Below are 18,901 nucleotides of genomic sequence, written 5' to 3'. Positions count from 1 at the left end.
TTAGCCCCGTGAGTTAGCCCTGTTAGCCCCGTGAGTTAGCCCCGTGAGTTAGCCCTGTTAGCCCCGTGAGTTAGCCCAGTTAGCCCCGTGAGTTAGCCCTGTTAGCCCCGTGAGTTAGCCCAGCTAGCCCCGTGAGTTAGCCCAGTTAGCCCCGTGAGCCCAGTTAGCCCCGTGAGTTAGCCCTGTTAGCCCCGTGAGTTAGCCCCGTGAGTTAGCCCTGTTAGCCCCGTGAGTAAGCCCTGTTAGCCCCGTGAGTTAGCCCAGTTAGCCCCGTGAGTTAGCCCTGTTAGCCCCGTGAGTTAGCCCAGTTAGCCCCGTGAGTTAGCCCCGTGAGTTAGCCCCGTGAGTTAGCCCCGTGAGTTAGCCCCGTGAGCTAGCCCCGTGAGTTAGCCCCGTGAGTTAGCCCTGTTAGCCCCGTGAGTTAGCCCAGTTAGCCCCGTGAGCCCCGTTAGCCCCATGAGCCCCGTTAGCCCCGTGAGCCCCGTGAGCCCCGTGAGCCCCGTGAGTTAGCCCCGTTAGCCCCCGTTAGCCCCCGTTAGCTCCTCCTCCTGCTGCGTGTTCTGTGTGCGGCGCTGCAGGACCTCGTGTCGGAGCCACAGCAGCTGCGCCCCCTTCAGGTCGCCCTCTCTCAGGTGGCACAGAACGTCCTCCAGAACATCTGTGCAGTTCAGGAACTCGATCCAGGCGATGCCGCTGTGGATGACGTCAAAATCAGATTAATAATGTTATTTTCTTCATTTTTTCTTCCTTCAATTTATTTTGCATTTGTATCATTTGTTTGAGGTGAAACAACCAAGAAACTTCCTTTAACGACAAAAGGGCGGGAAAAAAAACATTTTCCATGGTTCCCAATTTTTCCCTTTTTTTTAAATGTTTTTTTTTCTTCCCAATTTTCCCAAAATTGTATTTATTATTAACCCCAATTTTGTCCATGTTTTCCCAATTTCTTTTCAGTCTCTGTCCATCTCTGACCAGCCGGTGGAGGTTGTAAATGGCTTCAAGTACTCGGGTACTCATATTGATGACAAACTTAATTTTTCATTAAATGCAGATTCAATGTATAAGAAAGCCAATCAGAGACTGTATATGATCAGGAAGCTCAGGGGCTTTGGAGTGAGCGGGTCTATGTCAGTCTGATTGAAAGTGTCTTTGTTTTTAATATCACCGCGTGGTTCGGGTTTCTTACAGTGGCAACAAAAACAAGCTACAAAGAATCATAAAAAATGCAGGAAAGGTGATTGGCTGTGAACAAAAATCACTGGACGTCCTTTATCAAACAGCTCTGTGTGGAGCAGCTAAATCCATCGTCAGGGACTCAGAGCCTCCTCTGTCTGATGAGTTTAGTCTGATGCCTCTGGGCGCCGCTACAGAGCGCCTTGAGCTACAAACAAGGTGTACCAGGGCTCATTTGTGCCGAATGCAATAAACCTGCTGAATAAGCGCTAGTGGAGTCGCAGCACAACTGTTTTTAATTGTTCTTATTACTAACTTATTGTCTTTGATACTGTCTGTCATGTCTGTTGTGACTATGTGTGATTTTGTGACTGTGATGGTGAACCAAAGACAAATTTCCACCTCGGTGGACAATAAAGTAAATCTAATCTAATCTAAAATGTTCAATTTTTTTCTTAAGTTGGCCCCAACTGTTCCCAATTTTTTAATTTATTTTTTTCCAGAGTTTGCAAAGACATTGTGACGAAGACTTAAAGCTGCTTTAAGTGATGTCTTTTTGAAATGTTTTCATCAGTAGTTGGAGTGAACTCTGTACATATCTTATTTGTGATTAATCAGATTGGTACAAAGTAAATATTTTTGAGATTTTCATTTATTTGCTAAACTGCAACTTTCATGAAAGTCTGTCACTTTTTTTGGACATTTAGAACATAATAATTCCATTTAGAATAGGGATGGGCACCGTTAAACGGTTCCTACTTGGAACCGACCGAAAAGCTCCGGTCGGGGGCGGTATCGAAAATTTTTAATTCTTTCGGTGCCAACTTTCGGTTCTTTTTCTCTCCAGACGTCAATATGTGACCCGCAATGAGTCTCAAAAAAGCTACATGAACGTGTGCGCAGATACTGAGCCGCTTCAGCGCAAATGGAGCGAAGCAAAGATATATTTTATAGATGTAACTTATAGCGAAGCAAAACTTGCTAAACTTTTGTAATAGAAATGGCAGAGCTGCGGTCTGCGTCAGGACTGAGCCAGGACATATACTACACCGGTTGTAAAACCCAGAGCTAAACAAAACCAGTTATAAACCAGGACTAAACCAGGACTGAATAAGAAACTTGAGCTTTTAGTCAAATTGAAAAGCAAAAAAGAGCAGTGACAAGAAAGACGTCTTTACCTTTAGTGACAGACCCACGGAGGCTGAGCTTACGTGCTGTTGTTACAACTTTAGAGCAGCTGCAGCGACAGGAATATCCAAGATGGTTTGTTGAAAGCGAGCGCTCACTCTGTATTAGACATTGTTGGTCCAGTTTTGGTAAATTGTTAGTGGCAGAGTGAGCGCTCACACCATGTAAGGATCTTTGAGTGTGAAGTTCCTTTCGCTTCGTCGAACAGCGCAGTGAGTTTAGAAAAGTTTAGCTGAAAGAAAACCATGTCCTGATGTAGATCTGTCCTGTCTCTGCAGCTTAAGGTAATAACGTCCTTTCTCTCTTTTTATTACTGCTTAAGTGGAAATTGTGCTCAAAACCCGAAGTCACAGGCGACGCTGCTGCTCCTGTGTAGCTTCTGCTGTGCCGTTTTAGGATTTTTTCCTGAACTATACTTTTAATACACGTCATTTTTATTGAATTAAAATAACATAGGTATCGAAAAAAGTACCGTTAAGGCACCGGAACCGAAAAGCAGGTATCGTTAAAGTACTTGGTATCGAAAAAAAACGAACGGTACCCATCCCTAATTTAGAACTAAGTTTACAGCGCAGTACTTTCTTTTCCCGCAACCCTTGAACGCATCAGCCTCTCCTCTGGTGCTGCTTTGCTTTGAGGAATAAAAAGGAAAAATCCCTGAGGCTCCTGTAGATGTTGGATTAATAAACATTTCAGCTGCATCAGAGCAGGTCGGGTTTGTCAGGTCACCATCTTTGTGTAAACTTCTGTCATAAAGCTAAACTGTTAGCCGCTAACTGCTAGCCGCTAACTGTTGCTGCGTCTTCTGCTTCGGGATCACTTAGAGCAGCTTTATATGGCGATATATCGTGGTTTCTCACAATATGGATGTTACATCACCGAATGTAATCCATCATTTGCCCGTCTTTCAGCCTGAGGGTGAAATTGCTGATCCTAAATACGACCTTTGTAAAGAAACAGTGCAACATGAGTGTGGGAGAGTGAGCTGTGTGACTGTACTTGAACTTGTCCACCGTGTGCAGGCTGCAGAAGGTGGCGAGTCGGGCGAGCGCCTCCTGGATCTGTAAGGTGCAGCATCGAGACGCCGCGTGGTTCAACATCTTCTCGGCCGTCTCGAAGGTCGGCCACGGCGCCTTCAGGCAGTACTCCGCCACGTACTGCTCGTCCTGCGGACCAGAGAACCTCAGTAACAAAGGAGCCCGGGCCGGGTCCAGTCTGCTGTTGTTGTTACTGACTCACAGAGATCTTGGCGAGGTTGGTGCGCGCCTCCTCCACCAGGTCTGACCACACCTCCTGCCCGTAACCTCCCACCGAGGCCGAGGCCAGCTGCTCCAGCACAAAGTCCAGCTTCACTTTGTAGACCAGCTGCAAAGGCGAGAGGTGTGGTGTTCAAATACACAGGAAAACAACAAAAACACATTATTTAAATATACCGGTACTTTAACGATACCGATAACTGAACGCTATTTTTTTCAAAACCGATACTAAAATATTTGACATACAGAGCCCTAAAACAGATTAATAATGTTCATTTATTCCTCTTCCTTCCAATTAATTTCTGTTGCATTTGTATCATTTGTGAAACAACCAAGAAACTTCTTTTAACTTCTTAACTCCCACATGAACAGATCACATTTTCTCCAAATCTAAAAGCAAAAAAGTGGCAAAAGAGCGACAGTAACGTGCCGGAAAAGCAACGGTAACTCAATAAAAATAGCGACAAAAGCACACGACTAAAGAGTGATACTTTATTTTTTTTAAAAGCCACAAAAAGTAAAAGAAAATTGTAGGAAAATGACAAAAACAGGACCAAAAAAAAAACCCACAGAAAAAGCGATGAAAAGGATGACAAAAAAGAGATTCAAAGAGACGACAAAACAAAAACAAAATGTGATAAAAACACAGCAAAAGAGTGAGGAAAAACAACAAAGCCACAAAAAAGTTACAAAAATAAGATGAAATTGACAAAAACAGGACAAAAACATCGAGAGAGCTACGAAAGAGTGACAAAAATGGGCTGAAAAAGCGACCAAAACACAACAAAAACGCTTAAAACAATACGACAAAAGAGTAACGACAGCTCAATAAAATAGCTACGATCCGTTTTGTAGGTCTTAGCTTTCAAATGAGGCGTTACTCTGGCCTAGAGGCTGTGACGTTTTAGATTTGGGTAAAACCAAACTGGAGAAAATGCGCTCGGTTAAAGGGGGGGGTTAAGAGGTTAACGACAAAACGGCAGAAAAAACACTTTCCAGGTTTTTCTTATTTTCCCACATTTTTAACCAATTTTTTTTCACGTTTTAAATCCACAGATTATCATTTTTTTCCCTATATTTCCCATTTTTCCCCCAATTTCATTATGTTATTTTTTCCCCCAAATACATTTTTTATTCCAATGATTTTTCCCCAAATTTACCCCAATTTTTTCACTTTTTTTTCCCCCCTCAATTTTTCCATATTTTTTCAAATTTTTCTATGTGTTTTTCCACATTTTCACCCCCAAAATTAAAATTTCCACTTGTTTTTCTCTCAATTTTCCCACTTAATTTCAATATTTTCTTAACTTGTTTTTCACTGTTTTATTCCTTTTACATTTTGATCAGCATCAACACTTGAACATAAAGATTTATATTTCTTTTCGGTTCCTGTTTTCGATGGAACCTAAACCTTTAATTTCCTTCCACACTGATGCTGTTTGACGTGAGCTCTGATGCTGTTGGTTCTTTTACCTCTAAATCCAGCTCGAAGGTCATTGCGAACGCCTCGGCCTCCTGGAACATGTGCTTATGGAGGAGTCGGCTCAGTCTGGGAAACAGGAGCCACACGTTTACCTTTTGGAAATGAAAAGGAAAAAACTCGACTTCTCACCTGTTCTCGGGCAGAGCCTCCGTGAAGCACCTGAGGGCGAGAGACGACGCGGCCTGACCTCCACTACAGAGGAACACAACACAAATGAGCCCACCTGCACCCAGCACATCTAATCCAGACCGGCTTTACCCAAATCTAAAAGCGTCTTGGAAAAAGTGTCAACAGAGCGACGAGAAAGCAGCAAAACGAGCCTCAAAAAACACTTAAAAAATGTTATTGAGACGCAGTGACTTAGCTTTCAAATGACTGACCAAGCTTTCCAGTCCAGAAGCTTTTAGATTTGGGTAAAGACGAACAGGAGGCGGGGGTTAAGAGGTCATTAGAAGCTTAGATGTTCTTCTTTTGATTTTGATTTTGATTATTTTAAGTGTTTTCTTTGGACATATTTTTCTGTAGCTGTTATTTTATGTTATGTCTTATTACAGCAACACTAGAACATAAATCAAAAGCTGTTCCACCAAATACTTTTCAAATTTCACTTCAAGCGTCTCTTTGTGTCTCTTTTTACTTTTTACTAACTCGAGAATCAACATTTCAAAGTCAGTCTGACCTCGGGCTGGGAAAGTTACATTTATGTCGATCCCGAAATGATCCTTTTTACGATTTCCTATACTGAAATATTTGTCATATAGAACTATAAAAACAGATTTTAATATTTTCCACCCCAATTTGACCAGTTATTTCCCCCAAAATGTTTTTTCCCCTAAGTTTCCCATTTTTTTAAATTTGTTACATTTTTCAATTATTTTTTTACCCGCGTTTTTCACTCGTTTATTCCAAATTTTCCCCCCAAAATATACCCCAACTTTTCCACTTGTTTTTCCAATTTTTTCCCACTTTTCTGAATTTTTCTATATTTTTTTTACATTTCGTCCCAAATTTTCCCGTTTTTTTTCCTCAAAATTTACCCCAAGTTTTCCACTTTTTCAAATGTTTTCAAAAAAAATTCTACATGTTTTTTTCCCATTTTTTCCCTCAATTTCACCCCAAATTTTCCCAGTTTTAACCCCCAATTTACTCCAAATTTTTCCCATATAATTTCCACTAGTTTAAAAAAAAAAATCCACCTCCATATTTTTTCAAAAATGTTCTACATGTTTTTTTTGTTTTGTTTTTTTTTCCCCTCAATTTCACTTCGAGCGTCTCTACTTTTTATTTCCACTCGAGAATCAACATTTCAAAGTCAGTCTGACCTCGGGCTGGGCCATTACAATCTTGTCGATACGATACCTGAACGAAACTTTTTACGATTCCTATACTGAAATATTTGTCATATAGAACCAAAAAAAAAACATTCATTTTAATCATTTTTTCCCCCCAATTTTTGACCAATTTTCTCACGTTTTTTTTCCCTAAATTATTTTTTTTATTATTTTTTTACCCACATTTTTCACTCGTTTATTCAAAATTTTTCTATGCATTTTTTTTATCAATGTCGCCCCACATTTTCCCCAAAATTTACTCCAACTTTTACACTTGTTTTTCCAATTTTTTCCCCACTTTTCTGATTTTTTCCATATTTTTTAAAACAATTTTGTATTTTATTTTTTCCTTTTTTTGTTTGTTTCGTCCCAAATGTTTCCGTTTTTTCTTAAAATGTACCCCAATTTTTACACTTGTTAATATTTTTTTCACTTTTTTCATTCTTTCAAACATGTTTTTTTTCCTATTTTTACCTCAATTTCACCCCAAATTTGCCAGTTTTAACCCCAATTTTTCCCCAAATTTACTCACATTTTTCCACTTGTTTGTTTTTCTAATTTTTCCCAAAATGTTTCTACTTGTTTTTTTTTTTTAAAAGTCCACCCTTTTCCTCAATGTTTCCATATTTTTTCAAAAATGTTCTACATGGTTGTTTTTTTTAACATTTTTTTCCCCTCAATTTCACTCCAAATTTTAACATTTTTGTCATTTTTTTTGACAACATTTCAATTTTGTATTTGTTCTCAATTTTACTGCCCAGCAACATCAACACGTGAACATAAAGATTCTACATTTCTTTTCATTTCCTGCTTTCGACACGTTTACAGTCCGATCCCAGACTGGCCTCGTCGGCTCAGCCCTGCTCTTACCTGAGTAAAACCTTCAGCTGCTTTTCCCTCCTCTCTGTCACGTCTTACCTTTCTGGGTTCTCACAAATCCCCTCCACTAAATAAAACGCGTCCTACACAGAACAACCAAGAGTGAGGCGTTTGGAAAACACATTATCGTTTCATCAGATTCAAGTCTTCCTGTTCGTACCATGTTGATCTTTGTGCGGACGAGGCAGGAGACGGAGGAGACGTTCATGGAGTAGCACAAGCTCATGGACGGCAGGGAGCGGATCTGCAGCGAGATCATCTGCAGAAGGAAGACACAGGCAGCGGTTTTCATTTACTGCAGATTATAACAGGGTTCAAAAGAGTCTAAAAGAGTTCAGCTCATCGTAATACCTGACTGTTGTCTTGCTTGATGAGCGTGATCATCTTCATGCTGCCGTCTTGTCTAGAACAGGAACGGAAAGATGAAAAACAGAATATCTACAATAAACTGTTGTGCTCAAAAGCCCCATGTTTCATCAAAGAATATGAAAGAAAACACAAAAGGGTTTTTTACTCATAGTTAACAACTGAGTTTGCTATTTTTAACCTCTTAACTCCCATCTGAACGGATCCCATTTTCTCCAGTTTGGCTTTAGCCTAATCAAAAAGCTTCTTGGGGAAAAAAGCACCAAAACAGCCACAAAAAAATTAGAAGAAAACAAGGATGTAAACGCAACAAAAATGTGACAAAAATTCAACAAAAATGTGACAAAAATTCAACAAAAATGTGACAAAAATTCAACAAAAAAATGACAAAAATTAAACAAAGATATGACAAAAATGTGACAAAAACACAACAAAAAAGAGACAAAAATTCAACAAAAAAATGTGACAAAAATTCAACCAAAAAATGTGACAAAAATTCAACAAAAATGTGACAAAAATTCTACAAAAAAATGTGACAAAAATTCAACAAAAATGTGACAAAAATGAGACAAAAAAATGAGACAAAAATTCAACAAAAAAATGTGACAAAAATTCAACAAAAATGTGACAAAAATTCAACAAAAATGACAAAAATTCTACAAAAAAGTGATAAAATTTAAACAAAAATGTGACAAAAAATCAACAATAAAATGACAAAAAACAAAAAAAACCACACAAAAAAACGGTGACACAACACAGCAACAACGCAAGGAAAAATATCAGTTTTGTGGGTCTTAGCTTTCAAATGAGGTGTTACACAGGCCTATAGCCAAAGGACATTATGCATTCGGTTTAGGTTTAGGTAAGAGGTTAAATCATAATAGAACAAATAAAGAACCAAAATGACCCCGATCCAAAGTTTACACCCCCAGTTCCAAACACTGTGTTTTTCCCTTTAGCATCAATGAAGCTCTGAGTCTTTGTGTTTGTTGTGGAGAAGGTTCTGTTTATGATCTTATAGTAAAGCCTCCAGTGTAAATTCCTGAGCTGTTTTGCATGAACTGTGTGTTTGAGATCTCCCCACAGTGGCTCAATGATACTGAGGTCAGAAGATTGAGGCCTAGTCCACACGTAGCAGGGCATTTATAAATCCGCCCTCCGCCTAGTCCACACAGCCTCGTTTTAAAAAAAAAACGGCATCCACACTTAACCGCGTATATGTGTTTTTTCATCATAAATTGTTCATATCGCTCCACAATTTTCTGCACAGCACATACATTATTTTTTATGCAGCTGTATTCACTGTCTCAAATTCACTGTTATAGCTTTACAGACCTGCCTAACAATTGTGAGACGACATATACAAAGGCAGGCGCCATTTTTTGTAATCTTCCGTCAGATAAATAGGCTCGTACAGCGAGTAACTTTCTTGATCAGACTGACCACTGATCGCTGACAGACTGACCTCAGGCTGACCTCTGACCTCTGACCGACTGACCTGGTACGTAATAACTAACATAATAACAAACACGGCAGCAGCGAGGACTGTGGCATTGGTCTCACCATTTCCTCCGGGAGGACAACTTTATCTCTAAGTTCTCCTGCAGAAGTGCGTCCCTGTATTACGCCACAAACTGCATGACTGCCCAGAAATGCACCTGCGCTGTTATGTGATCGAGGAACATGTCGGATGGTTAATTGGCGTAAAATAACTGACTGTAAAGTGCTCCTTCACCTGCGCTTTGACATGAAGCAGTACTTGAGCTTTGGAGGCGTCAGATGCTGTTTCTGATGTAAACACAGGCCATGCGCAGCACGCTGCAGTGACGTGGTCGAATGGTCGGAGGATTCCCAAATCTTAACTTTGACCGGAGTTTTTAGAAACCTTCGTTTTTATAGACAGAAAACTCCGGTTTTGTGTGGATGATAGGCCGGATCGTAGGAAAATATCTTCGGTTTGTGAGATACCCTGCTACGTGTAGACGGGGCCTGAGATTGACCAGATCATAAGGATAAAGTGAAGGTCCCTTTCCATCATAGGCCTTGTTGAGAACTTAAAAGTGCCCCATTCCAGCTGTGAAATATGGAGATGTTTCGCTGATGTGGCTCCAGCAGAATAAAGTGAAGGCCCCGCTAGTTCCATCTCAGTCTCCTGACGTGGACATCATTGAACCAGGAGATCTCAAACTTGCAGTTCATGCAAAACAGACCGGGAACTAACAGGAGGTCATCAGGGTCATTTTGGTAATTTCATTATGATTTAAAAACAGCAAACTCAGTGGTTGTTAGAAGCCATTTGTGGTGAAACAACTAACTATGAGTGAAAATATACTAAAACACATGAAATCACGAGTACGTACGACACCACGGACGCGGCGCCGCATTCGCTCGTCAGCTCGAAGTCGTGAACGGTCAGATCAGGCCAGCAGTGGATCATCACGAAGACGTTCAGGTCCCACAGACTCAGGACGTCCTGTCAGCACGGGCGGAGACAAGAGTTACTTTCAGTTCAGTTCAGGGGCCTCATTTATCAGTGAGTGAGGAGAGGTCAGTGTCCGGGTGGAGAGGTCAGTGTCCGGGTGGTGTGAGTGAGGAGAGGTCAGTGTCCGGGTGGTGTGAGTGAGGAGAGGTCAGTGTCCGGGTGGTGGGAGTGAGGAGAGGTCAGTGTCCGGGTGGTGTGAGGGAGGAGAGGTCAGTGTCCGGGTGGTGTGAGTGAGGAGAGGTCAGTGTGTGGGTGGAGTGAGTGAGGAGAGGTCAGTGTCCGGGTGGTGTGAGTGAGGAGAGGTCAGTGTCCGGGTGGTGTGAGTGAGGAGAGGTCAGTGTCCGGGTGGAGTGAGTGAGGAGAGGTCAGTGTCCGGGTGGAGTGAGTGAGGAGAGGTCAGAGTCCGGGTGGTGTGAGTGAGGAGAGGTCAGAGTCCGGGTGGTGTGAGTGAGGAGAGGTCAGAGTCCGGGTGGTGTGAGTGAGGAGAGGTCAGTGTCCGGGTGGTGTGAGTGAGGAGAGGTCAGTGTGGGGTGGTGTGAGTGAGGAGAGGTCAGAGTCCGGGTGAAGTGAGTGAGGAGAGGTCAGTGTCCGGGTGGTGGGAGTGAGGAGAGGTCAGTGTCCGGGTGGAGTGAGTGAGGAGAGGTCAGAGTCCGGGTGGTGTGAGTGAGGAGAGGTCAGTGTCCGGGTGGTGTGAGTGAGGAGAGGTCAGAGTCCGGGTGGTGTGAGTGAGGAGAGGTCAGAGTCCGGGTGAAGTGAGTGAGGAGAGGTCAGTGTCCGGGTGGTGGGAGTGAGGAGAGGTCAGTGTCCGGGTGGAGTGAGTGAGGAGAGGTCAGAGTCCGGGTGGTGTGAGTGAGGAGAGGTCAGTGTCCGGGTGGTGGGAGTGAGGAGAGGTCAGTGTCCGGGTGGAGTGAGTGAGGAGAGGTCAGAGTCCGGGTGGTGTGAGTGAGGAGAGGTCAGTGTCCGGGTGGAGTGAGTGAGGAGAGGTCAGTGTCCGGGTGGTGTGAGTGAGGAGAGGTCAGTGTCCGGGTGGTGTGAGTGAGGAGAGGTCAGTGTCCGGGTGGTGTGAGTGAGGAGAGGTCAATGTCCGGGTGGAGTGAGTGAGGAGAGGTCAGTGTCCGGGTGGTGTGAGTGAGGAGAGGTCAGTGTCCGGGTGGTGCGAGTGAGGAGAGGTCAGTGTCCGGGTGGTGTGAGTGAGGAGAGGTCAGTGTCCGGGTGGTGTGAGTGAGGAGAGGTCAGTGTCCGGGTGGAGTGAGTGAGGAGAGGTCAGTGTCCGGGTGGTGTGAGTGAGGAGAGGTCAGTGTCCGGGTGGTGTGAGTGAGGAGAGGTCAGTGTCCGGGTGGAGTGAGTGAGGAGAGGTCAGTGTCCCGGTGGTGTGAGTGAGGAGAGGTCAGTGTCCGGGTGGTGTGAGTGAGGAGAGGTCAGTGTCCGGGTGGAGTGAGTGAGGAGAGGTCAGTGTCCGGGTGGTGGGAGTGAGGAGAGGTCAGTGTCCGGGTGGAGTGAGTGAGGAGAGGTCAGTGCCCGGGTGGTGTGAGTGAGGAGAGGTCAGTGTCCGGGTGGTGTGAGTGAGGAGAGGTCAGTGTGTGGGTGACAAAAATTCAACAAAAAGTGATAAAATTTCAAAAAAAAATTTGACAAAAATTCAACAAAAATGTGACAAAAATTCAACAAAAAATGACACAAATTCAACAAAAATGTGACAAAAATTCAACCAAAAAGTGATCAAATTTCAACAAAAAATGTGACAAAAATTCAACAAAAATGTGACAAAAATTCAAACAAAAATGTGACAAAAATTCAGAGTGAGGAGAGGTCAGTTTCCGGGTGGTGTGAGTGAGGAGAGGTCAGTGTCCGGGTGGAGTGAGTGAGGAGAGGTCAGTGTCCGGGTGGAGTGAGTGAGGAGAGGTCAGTGTCCGGGTGGAGTGAGTGAGGAGAGGTCAGTGTCCCGGTGGTGTGAGTGAGGAGAGGTCAGTGTCCGGGTGGTGTGAGTGAGGAGAGGTCAGTGTCCGGGTGGAGTGAGTGAGGAGAGGTCAGTGTCCGGGTGGTGGGAGTGAGGAGAGGTCAGTGTCCCGGTGGTGTGAGTGAGGAGAGGTCAGTGTCCGGGTGGTGTGAGTGAGGAGAGGTCAGTGTCCGGGTGGTGTGAGTGAGGAGAGGTCAGTGTCCCGGTGGTGTGAGTGAGGAGAGGTCAGTGTCCGGGTGGTGTGAGTGAGGAGAGGTCAGTGTCCGGGTGGTGTGAGTGAGGAGAGGTCAGTGTGTGGGTGGAGTGAGTGAGGAGAGGTCAGTGCCCGGGTGGTGTGAGTGAGGAGAGGTCAGTGTGTGGGTGACAAAAATTCAACAAAAAGTGATAAAATTTCAAAAAAAAATGTGACAAAAATTCAACAAAAATGTGACAAAAATTCAACAAAAAATGACACAAATTCAACAAAAATGTGACAAAAATTCAACCAAAAAGTGATCAAATTTCAACAAAAAATGTGACAAAAATTCAACAAAAATGTGACAAAAATTCAAACAAAAATGTGACAAAAATTCAGAGTGAGGAGAGGTCAGTTTCCGGGTGGTGTGAGTGAGGAGAGGTCAGTGTCCGGGTGGAGTGAGTGAGGAGAGGTCAGTGTCCGGGTGGAGTGAGTGAGGAGAGGTCAGTGTCCCGGTGGTGTGAGTGAGGAGAGGTCAGTGTCCGGGTGGTGTGAGTGAGGAGAGGTCAGTGTCCGGGTGGAGTGAGTGAGGAGAGGTCAGTGTCCGGGTGGTGGGAGTGAGGAGAGGTCAGTGTCCGGGTGGCCTATGGTTAGTCTTGTGTTATAAGTGATTTGCCTCAGGTGCTCTGTGGAGCGGGTCAGGCTGTTTTTAATGCAGGCTAGCTGATACCATAGACATGCACTAGCCTAGCACTAGCCTAGCACCACAAAACTCTTCAAATATAAGAACTGCTTGAATAAAAATATCTCCAGAAATCACTCTGGATAACTAGGAAATGAAGCCCTATGTCAAACATCCTGAAATATCCCTTTAAAGGAATAGGCCACCGTTTTTACATACTGAGATATGCTCTTACCTCACTTTAGCCGAGTTAATATATTCCCGTCTGGTCTTTGTCCGTGCGCTCTGTCACGCAAACGGAGCCTCTCCCACATGTCATATAGCTCCAAAAAAGCTCACGATAGAAGCTACCAAGCTCTTCCACGTGTTCCCTATTTAAATAAAGTTAAGTGAAGTGTTTTCATACGAAGTATATTTACACAGAAATGTAGCATGTCGATTTTATAAGCTGATAAAAAGGGGGACTATATTGTGAGGCGTAATGATACGAGGAGTAAAACGTCCGCGCAGTAACTCCTAAAGGTTATTGACGGAAGTGAGCGGGGGAAGTCTTTAGGAGTTACTGCGCGGACGTTTTGCTCCTCGTATCATTACGCCTCACAATATAGTCCCCCTTTTTATTTACTTATAAAATCGACATGCTACATTTCTGTGTAAATATACTTCGCATGAAAACACTTCACGTAACTTTATTTAAATAGGGAACACGTGGAAGAGCTTGGTAGCTTCTATCGTGAGCTTTTTTGGAGCTATGTGACATGTGGGAGAGGCTGCGTATGTGCACGTGACAGAGCGCACGGACAAAGACCAGACAGGGATATATTAACTCGACTAAAGTGAGGTAAGAACATATCTCAGTATGTAAAAACGGTGGCCTAATCCTTTAATAAATGAGGCCCCAGGACGGAGTCAGAGCAGGAGGAACTCACCTCGGTGTCAAGGACGTAGACGAGACTTTCCACAACCACCAGCTTCCTCACTCCTGAGACACAAACAATACACAGCAAATATGAGATTTCTCCACATAATGACAGCGTGTGAACGAGCTGCTATTTAACCTCTTAACCTGCACATTTGCTCCAGTTTGGCTTCACCCAAATCTAAAAGCTTCTTGAGAAAAAGTGTCAAAACAGCAACAAAAACAAGGATGAAAACACAAGAAAAAAAAAGCCACAAAAAAGTGCCAGAAAAGCAACATTACAATAAAAAAAAAGATACAAAAAAGACAAAAGAACTGTGAAAACAAGAGAAAAATGTGACAGAATGTCAGTCTGGGATCGGACATATAAACGTGTCGAAAGCAGGAAATGAAAAGTAGAATCTTTATATTCAAGTGTTGATGCTGTTGGGCATTAAAATTGAGAAGAAATACAAAATTTAAGTTTGGAGTGAAATTGAGGAAAAAAATTGCCAAAAAAAAAAAACCCATGTAGAATATTTTTGAAAAAAATATGGAAAAATTGAGGAAAAATGTTGACTTTTTTTTTTTTTAAAACAAGGAAAATTGGGGTTAAAATTAGGAAAATTTGGGGTGAAATTGAGGAAAAAATTGAAGAAAAAAAAGAGAAAAAAGTAGAAACATTTTGCATTGTTTTTTTTTTAAAGTGGAAAAAAAAATAAGTGGAAAAATTGGGGTAAATTTTGAGAAAAAACAGGAAAATTTTGGCCGTTTTTTTTTTTTAAACATGTACAAAATTTTAGAACAAATGTGGAAAATTTCTGAAAAGTGGAAAAAAAAAAAAGGGTGTGGAAAAGTTGGGGTAAATTTTGAGAAAAAAACTGGGAAAATTTGGGGCGAAATTGAGGAAAAAAACTGATAGAAAAATTTGGAATAAACAAGTGAAAAATGTGGGTAAAAAAATTATTGAAAAATGTGACCAAAAAAAAAAGGAAAATTTCCCCCAAAATTGACATTTTTTGGGGGGGAAAAACTTGAGAAAATTGGTCAAAAATTGGACTAAGAACATCTAAGCTTCTAATGACCTCTTGCCTCCCGCCTCCTGTTTGGCTTTACCCAAATCTAAAAGCTTCTGGACTGGAAAGCTTTTTCACTTGAAAGCCAAGTCATCGCGTCTCAATAAAATGTTTGAAGTGTTTTTTTGTCGCTTTTTTCATCACTTTCTTTTTGCTGCTTTCTGTGTTTTCACCCTCATTCTCGTCGCTCTGTTGACACTTTTTCCAAGACGCTTTTAGATTTGGGTAAAGCTGAACTGGAGAACATGTGCCGCGTTAAAGCGTGTGTGTGGAATCATTAGTTTTCTTTCACATAAATGGTCTTGATTCCTTTTGTGTCGTCACGAAGCTGACCTGGGATCAGAGCGTCGCTGACACTGTGAGCGAGACACATTTTTCCATCTGAATCCATCATCCAGCCTGATAAAACGTTTCCTTGATCTCCCTGTAAAGAAGATAAGAGAGAATTGTTAATAAAAGTAATTGTAAATAAATAATCAGGCGAGGTGGAGCTCCTGACCCCGATGAGAAGGTGGATCTGCTGGCCTAAGGAGAACAGGACGGCCGTGCTGCTGCCCTCGCCGTGGTGCTCTGCGGTCGGGTAAAAGCCGACCTCGATGACGGACGGGAGCTGCGGAAAACGAACAGACTTCATCAACATCATCAAAGAAAGAAAGAAGAAGCGTATTAGTTGGAGTTACCTCTTTCAAAACGCTCAGGTCCACTCGTTCGATTGCTGTGGTTAGAAAAGTTCCACGTTAATGAGTGATTTCCATTAAAATGTCTCGTGTGTAAGTGATGATTACCCGACTCCATCCTGGCCAAAGCCAAGTTTGTGATGTGGAAAAACCCATCTTTGACCAGCAGGAAGATGTGGTATAATCCTGGAAGAGAAAAAACAGTTTCTAAGCACTTTGTATCCATCAGAAAGAAACACACATGTATGAGCTTTACCTGGAGACGCCTTGTCCTCCTCGACGATGAGGGAGCGATACGTTTTATTTCCACTGGATTTGTTTTCCAGCAGAGTCTGAGAAAACATTGTGTTCAGACATGTTAACAAGAGCAACTAATTCTGAGTCTCTCAATAAAGTAATCAGGGTCTGAGTGATAAGAGTTCTTAAAGGAATAGGCCACCGTTTTTACATACTGAGATATGTTCTTACCTAACCTTAGTCGAGTTAATATATCCCCATCTGGTCTTTGTCCGTGCGCTCTGTCACGCAAACGCAGCCTCTCCCACATGTCATATAGCTCCAAAAAAGCTCACGATAGAAGCTACCAAGCTCTTCCACGTGTTCCCTATTTAAATAAAGTTACGTCAAGTGTTTTCATGCGAAGTATATTTACACAGAAATGTAACATGTCGATTTTATAAGCAGATAAAAAGGGGGACTATATTGTGAGGCGTAATGATACGAGGAGCACAACGTCCGCGCAGTAACTCCTAAAGACTTCCCCCGCTCACTTCCGTCAATAGAAGCTGCGTGACTTGTACAGAGCCTTTTACAACAAGCAGAAAATATATTTTCGGAAAGTGCTGGCGCATTCCTACCTCATGGTCGAGGTCCTGAGTCCTGTGTCGTCGTCCGGGGTGAGTTGGAAATCTGTGAAACATTACTACACTATATACTTTCTGCTTGTTATCACAGCCCGGCACGATGCACGTGAAAGGCATCGTTCACAAGTTAACACGCTTCTTCAACTGTTCTCTGTGAGCTCTCTACAAGTCACGCAGCTTCTATTGACGGAAGTGAGCGGGGAAGTCTTTAGGAGTTACTGCGCGGACGCTGTGCTCCTGTATCATTACGCCTCACAATATAGTCCCCCTTTTTATCTGCTTATAAAATCGACATGTTACATTTCTGTGTAAATATACTTTGCATGAAAACACTTCACGTAACTTTATTTAAATAGGGAACTCGTGGAAGAGCTTGGTCGCTTCTATCGTGAGCTTTTTTGGAGCTATATGACATGTGGGAGAGGCTGCGTATGTGCTCCATTTGCCTGGCAGAGCGCACGGACAAAGACCAGATGGGGATATATTAACTCGACTAAGGTTAGGTAAGAACATATCTCAGTATGTAAAAACGGTGGCCTATTCCTTTAAAACACTTGAAAGCTAAATAGCTATAAATGCACTTTGCCTGAGACTCGGCATCTCTTACCTTGGTGAGGAGGATCTTCTTGTGCGGAACATAAACCAAATGCAAGTTGCCGTTTTGTTCACACACAACTAAAAACTGCCCATTGTGGCAAACGTCAAAGGCTTCCACTGTCGTTTCTGCAGAACACAGAGATTAGACAGAGCGGCGTGAATAAGTCTTTGAGCTTTGATTGAAATACCGAAGTGCAGAAGCAGCAGGACGGTCTGGTAGCTCTGGTCGAAGAGAACGATGGTCCTGTCGGCCACAACGATGCTCCAGCTGGAACCACTGGAGGACGACAGACGAGGGTTTCCTTCCACCTGCAACAACAGTCAGCAAAAGTGACAAAAATCCAGGAAAAAAGTGACAAAAATCCAGGAAAAAAGTGACAAAAATCCAGCAAAAAAGTGACAAACATCCAGCAAAAAAGTGACAAAAATCCAGCAAAAAAGTGACAAAAATCCAGCAAAAAAGTGACAAAAATCCAGCAAAAAAGTGACAAAAATCCAGCAAAAAAAGTGACAAAAATCCAGCAAAAAAGCGACAAAAATCCAGCAAAAAAGTGGCAAAAATCCAGCAAAAAAATGACAAAAATCCAGCAAAAAAGTGACAAAAATCCAGCAAAAAAGCGACAAAAATCCAGCAAAAAAGTGGCAAAAATCCAGCAAAAAAATGACAAAAATCCAGGAAAAAGGTGACAAAAATCCAGGATTTTTTTTTACAAAAATCCAGCAAAAAATTGCAAAAATCCAGCAAAAAAGTCACAAAAGAGCAGTAAAAAAATGACAAAAATCCAGCAAAAAATGGCAAAAATCCAGCAAAAAAGTGACAAAAATCCAGCAAAAAAGTGACAAAAATCCAGCAAAAAAGTGACAAAAATCCAGCAAAAAAGTGACAAAAATCCAACAAAAAAGTAACAAAAATCCAGTAAAAAATGTGACAAATTTCAGTAAAATTTAAAATTTAAAATTAGTAACAAAAGTGCCATAAAAAATAGCTTCATTACAAAGAGCTCTGAAGGAGTAAACTTGATTTTATTACAAGAGAGAGCGAGACACTGCAGGTAAATGGGGAATGTTTTAGAGATGCTAATCTGTAACTTTGGCTGAGGCTGAATTGCTAGTTTTTGGTCATTGTATGTTTGCCCAAAGTCCCAATTAAGCTGAATGACGGATGGAGCCTGGTTTAAATTTCTGTTTTTACTTTTGTGACATATTCATTACAAAGACTTGTTTTTCGGAGGAGATTTTGGATCTTGTAAACGCAGTAAATTAGAATAACTGCCTTTGTCTTTTCTGCATTGGCACTTTTGGCATCTTTTTCAAGCTTTACATCATGTTATTCTGTCACTCCCTCATTAAAAACATGCCTGAAGTGTATTTTTAACCTCTCACCGTCCGCCTTAACCGAGCACATTTTCTCCAGTTCAGCTTTACCCAAATCTAAAAGATTCTCGGCTGGAGTTTACAGCCTATTGGCCAGAGTAAGGCTAAGACCTACAAAACTCACGTGACTTTTTTTGTTGCCGCGTTTTTGTCACTTTTTAGTCGTGTTTTTGTCGCTCTTTTTTTGTTGTATTTTCATCCTGATTTTGTCGCCGTCTTTGACACTTTGTTCAAGAGGCTTTTAGATTTGGGTAAAGCTGAACTGGAGAAAATGTGCTCGGTTAAGGCAGGTGGCAAGAAGTAAAATGGGGAGATAAAACCTTCCTTTTTTCCCCCCCCCATTGTTTTCCTCACATTACACGGGCACCATTTTAGTTTCCATTCCAGTCCCGTTACTTTGAAACTCACTCAGGCTCATAGATTTCCTGCTAAAATCTGGAACAG

The 18,901-nt window shown here is 42.2% G+C and overlaps 1 protein-coding gene across 1 annotated transcript in view; it reads right to left on the bottom strand.

Moving 5' to 3' along the window:
* Positions 1 to 18,901, bottom strand: part of kntc1 (kinetochore associated 1) — a 68,846-nt gene that overhangs the window by 46,022 nt on the left and 3,923 nt on the right. The window contains exons 3-19 of the mRNA XM_079551591.1: positions 17,272 to 17,392; positions 17,094 to 17,209; positions 15,880 to 15,955; positions 15,732 to 15,809; positions 15,627 to 15,661; positions 15,446 to 15,556; positions 15,280 to 15,370; positions 13,902 to 13,954; positions 10,037 to 10,149; positions 7,662 to 7,713; positions 7,471 to 7,569; positions 7,350 to 7,393; positions 5,230 to 5,292; positions 5,091 to 5,166; positions 3,601 to 3,726; positions 3,361 to 3,527; positions 582 to 693 (exon numbers count right to left, since the gene is read on the bottom strand). Of these exons, the coding sequence (XP_079407717.1) occupies positions 582 to 693; positions 3,361 to 3,527; positions 3,601 to 3,726; positions 5,091 to 5,166; positions 5,230 to 5,292; positions 7,350 to 7,393; positions 7,471 to 7,569; positions 7,662 to 7,713; positions 10,037 to 10,149; positions 13,902 to 13,954; positions 15,280 to 15,370; positions 15,446 to 15,556; positions 15,627 to 15,661; positions 15,732 to 15,809; positions 15,880 to 15,955; positions 17,094 to 17,209; positions 17,272 to 17,392 (1,533 nt within the window). The remainder of the gene's footprint in view (positions 1 to 581; positions 694 to 3,360; positions 3,528 to 3,600; positions 3,727 to 5,090; positions 5,167 to 5,229; positions 5,293 to 7,349; positions 7,394 to 7,470; positions 7,570 to 7,661; positions 7,714 to 10,036; positions 10,150 to 13,901; positions 13,955 to 15,279; positions 15,371 to 15,445; positions 15,557 to 15,626; positions 15,662 to 15,731; positions 15,810 to 15,879; positions 15,956 to 17,093; positions 17,210 to 17,271; positions 17,393 to 18,901) is intronic.

Source organism: Gobius niger, assembly GCF_951799975.1.
Source record: "Gobius niger genome assembly, chromosome: 1".
Taxonomy (NCBI): domain Eukaryota; kingdom Metazoa; phylum Chordata; class Actinopteri; order Gobiiformes; family Gobiidae; genus Gobius; species Gobius niger.
This window is presented reverse-complemented; position numbering and strand designations above follow the sequence as displayed.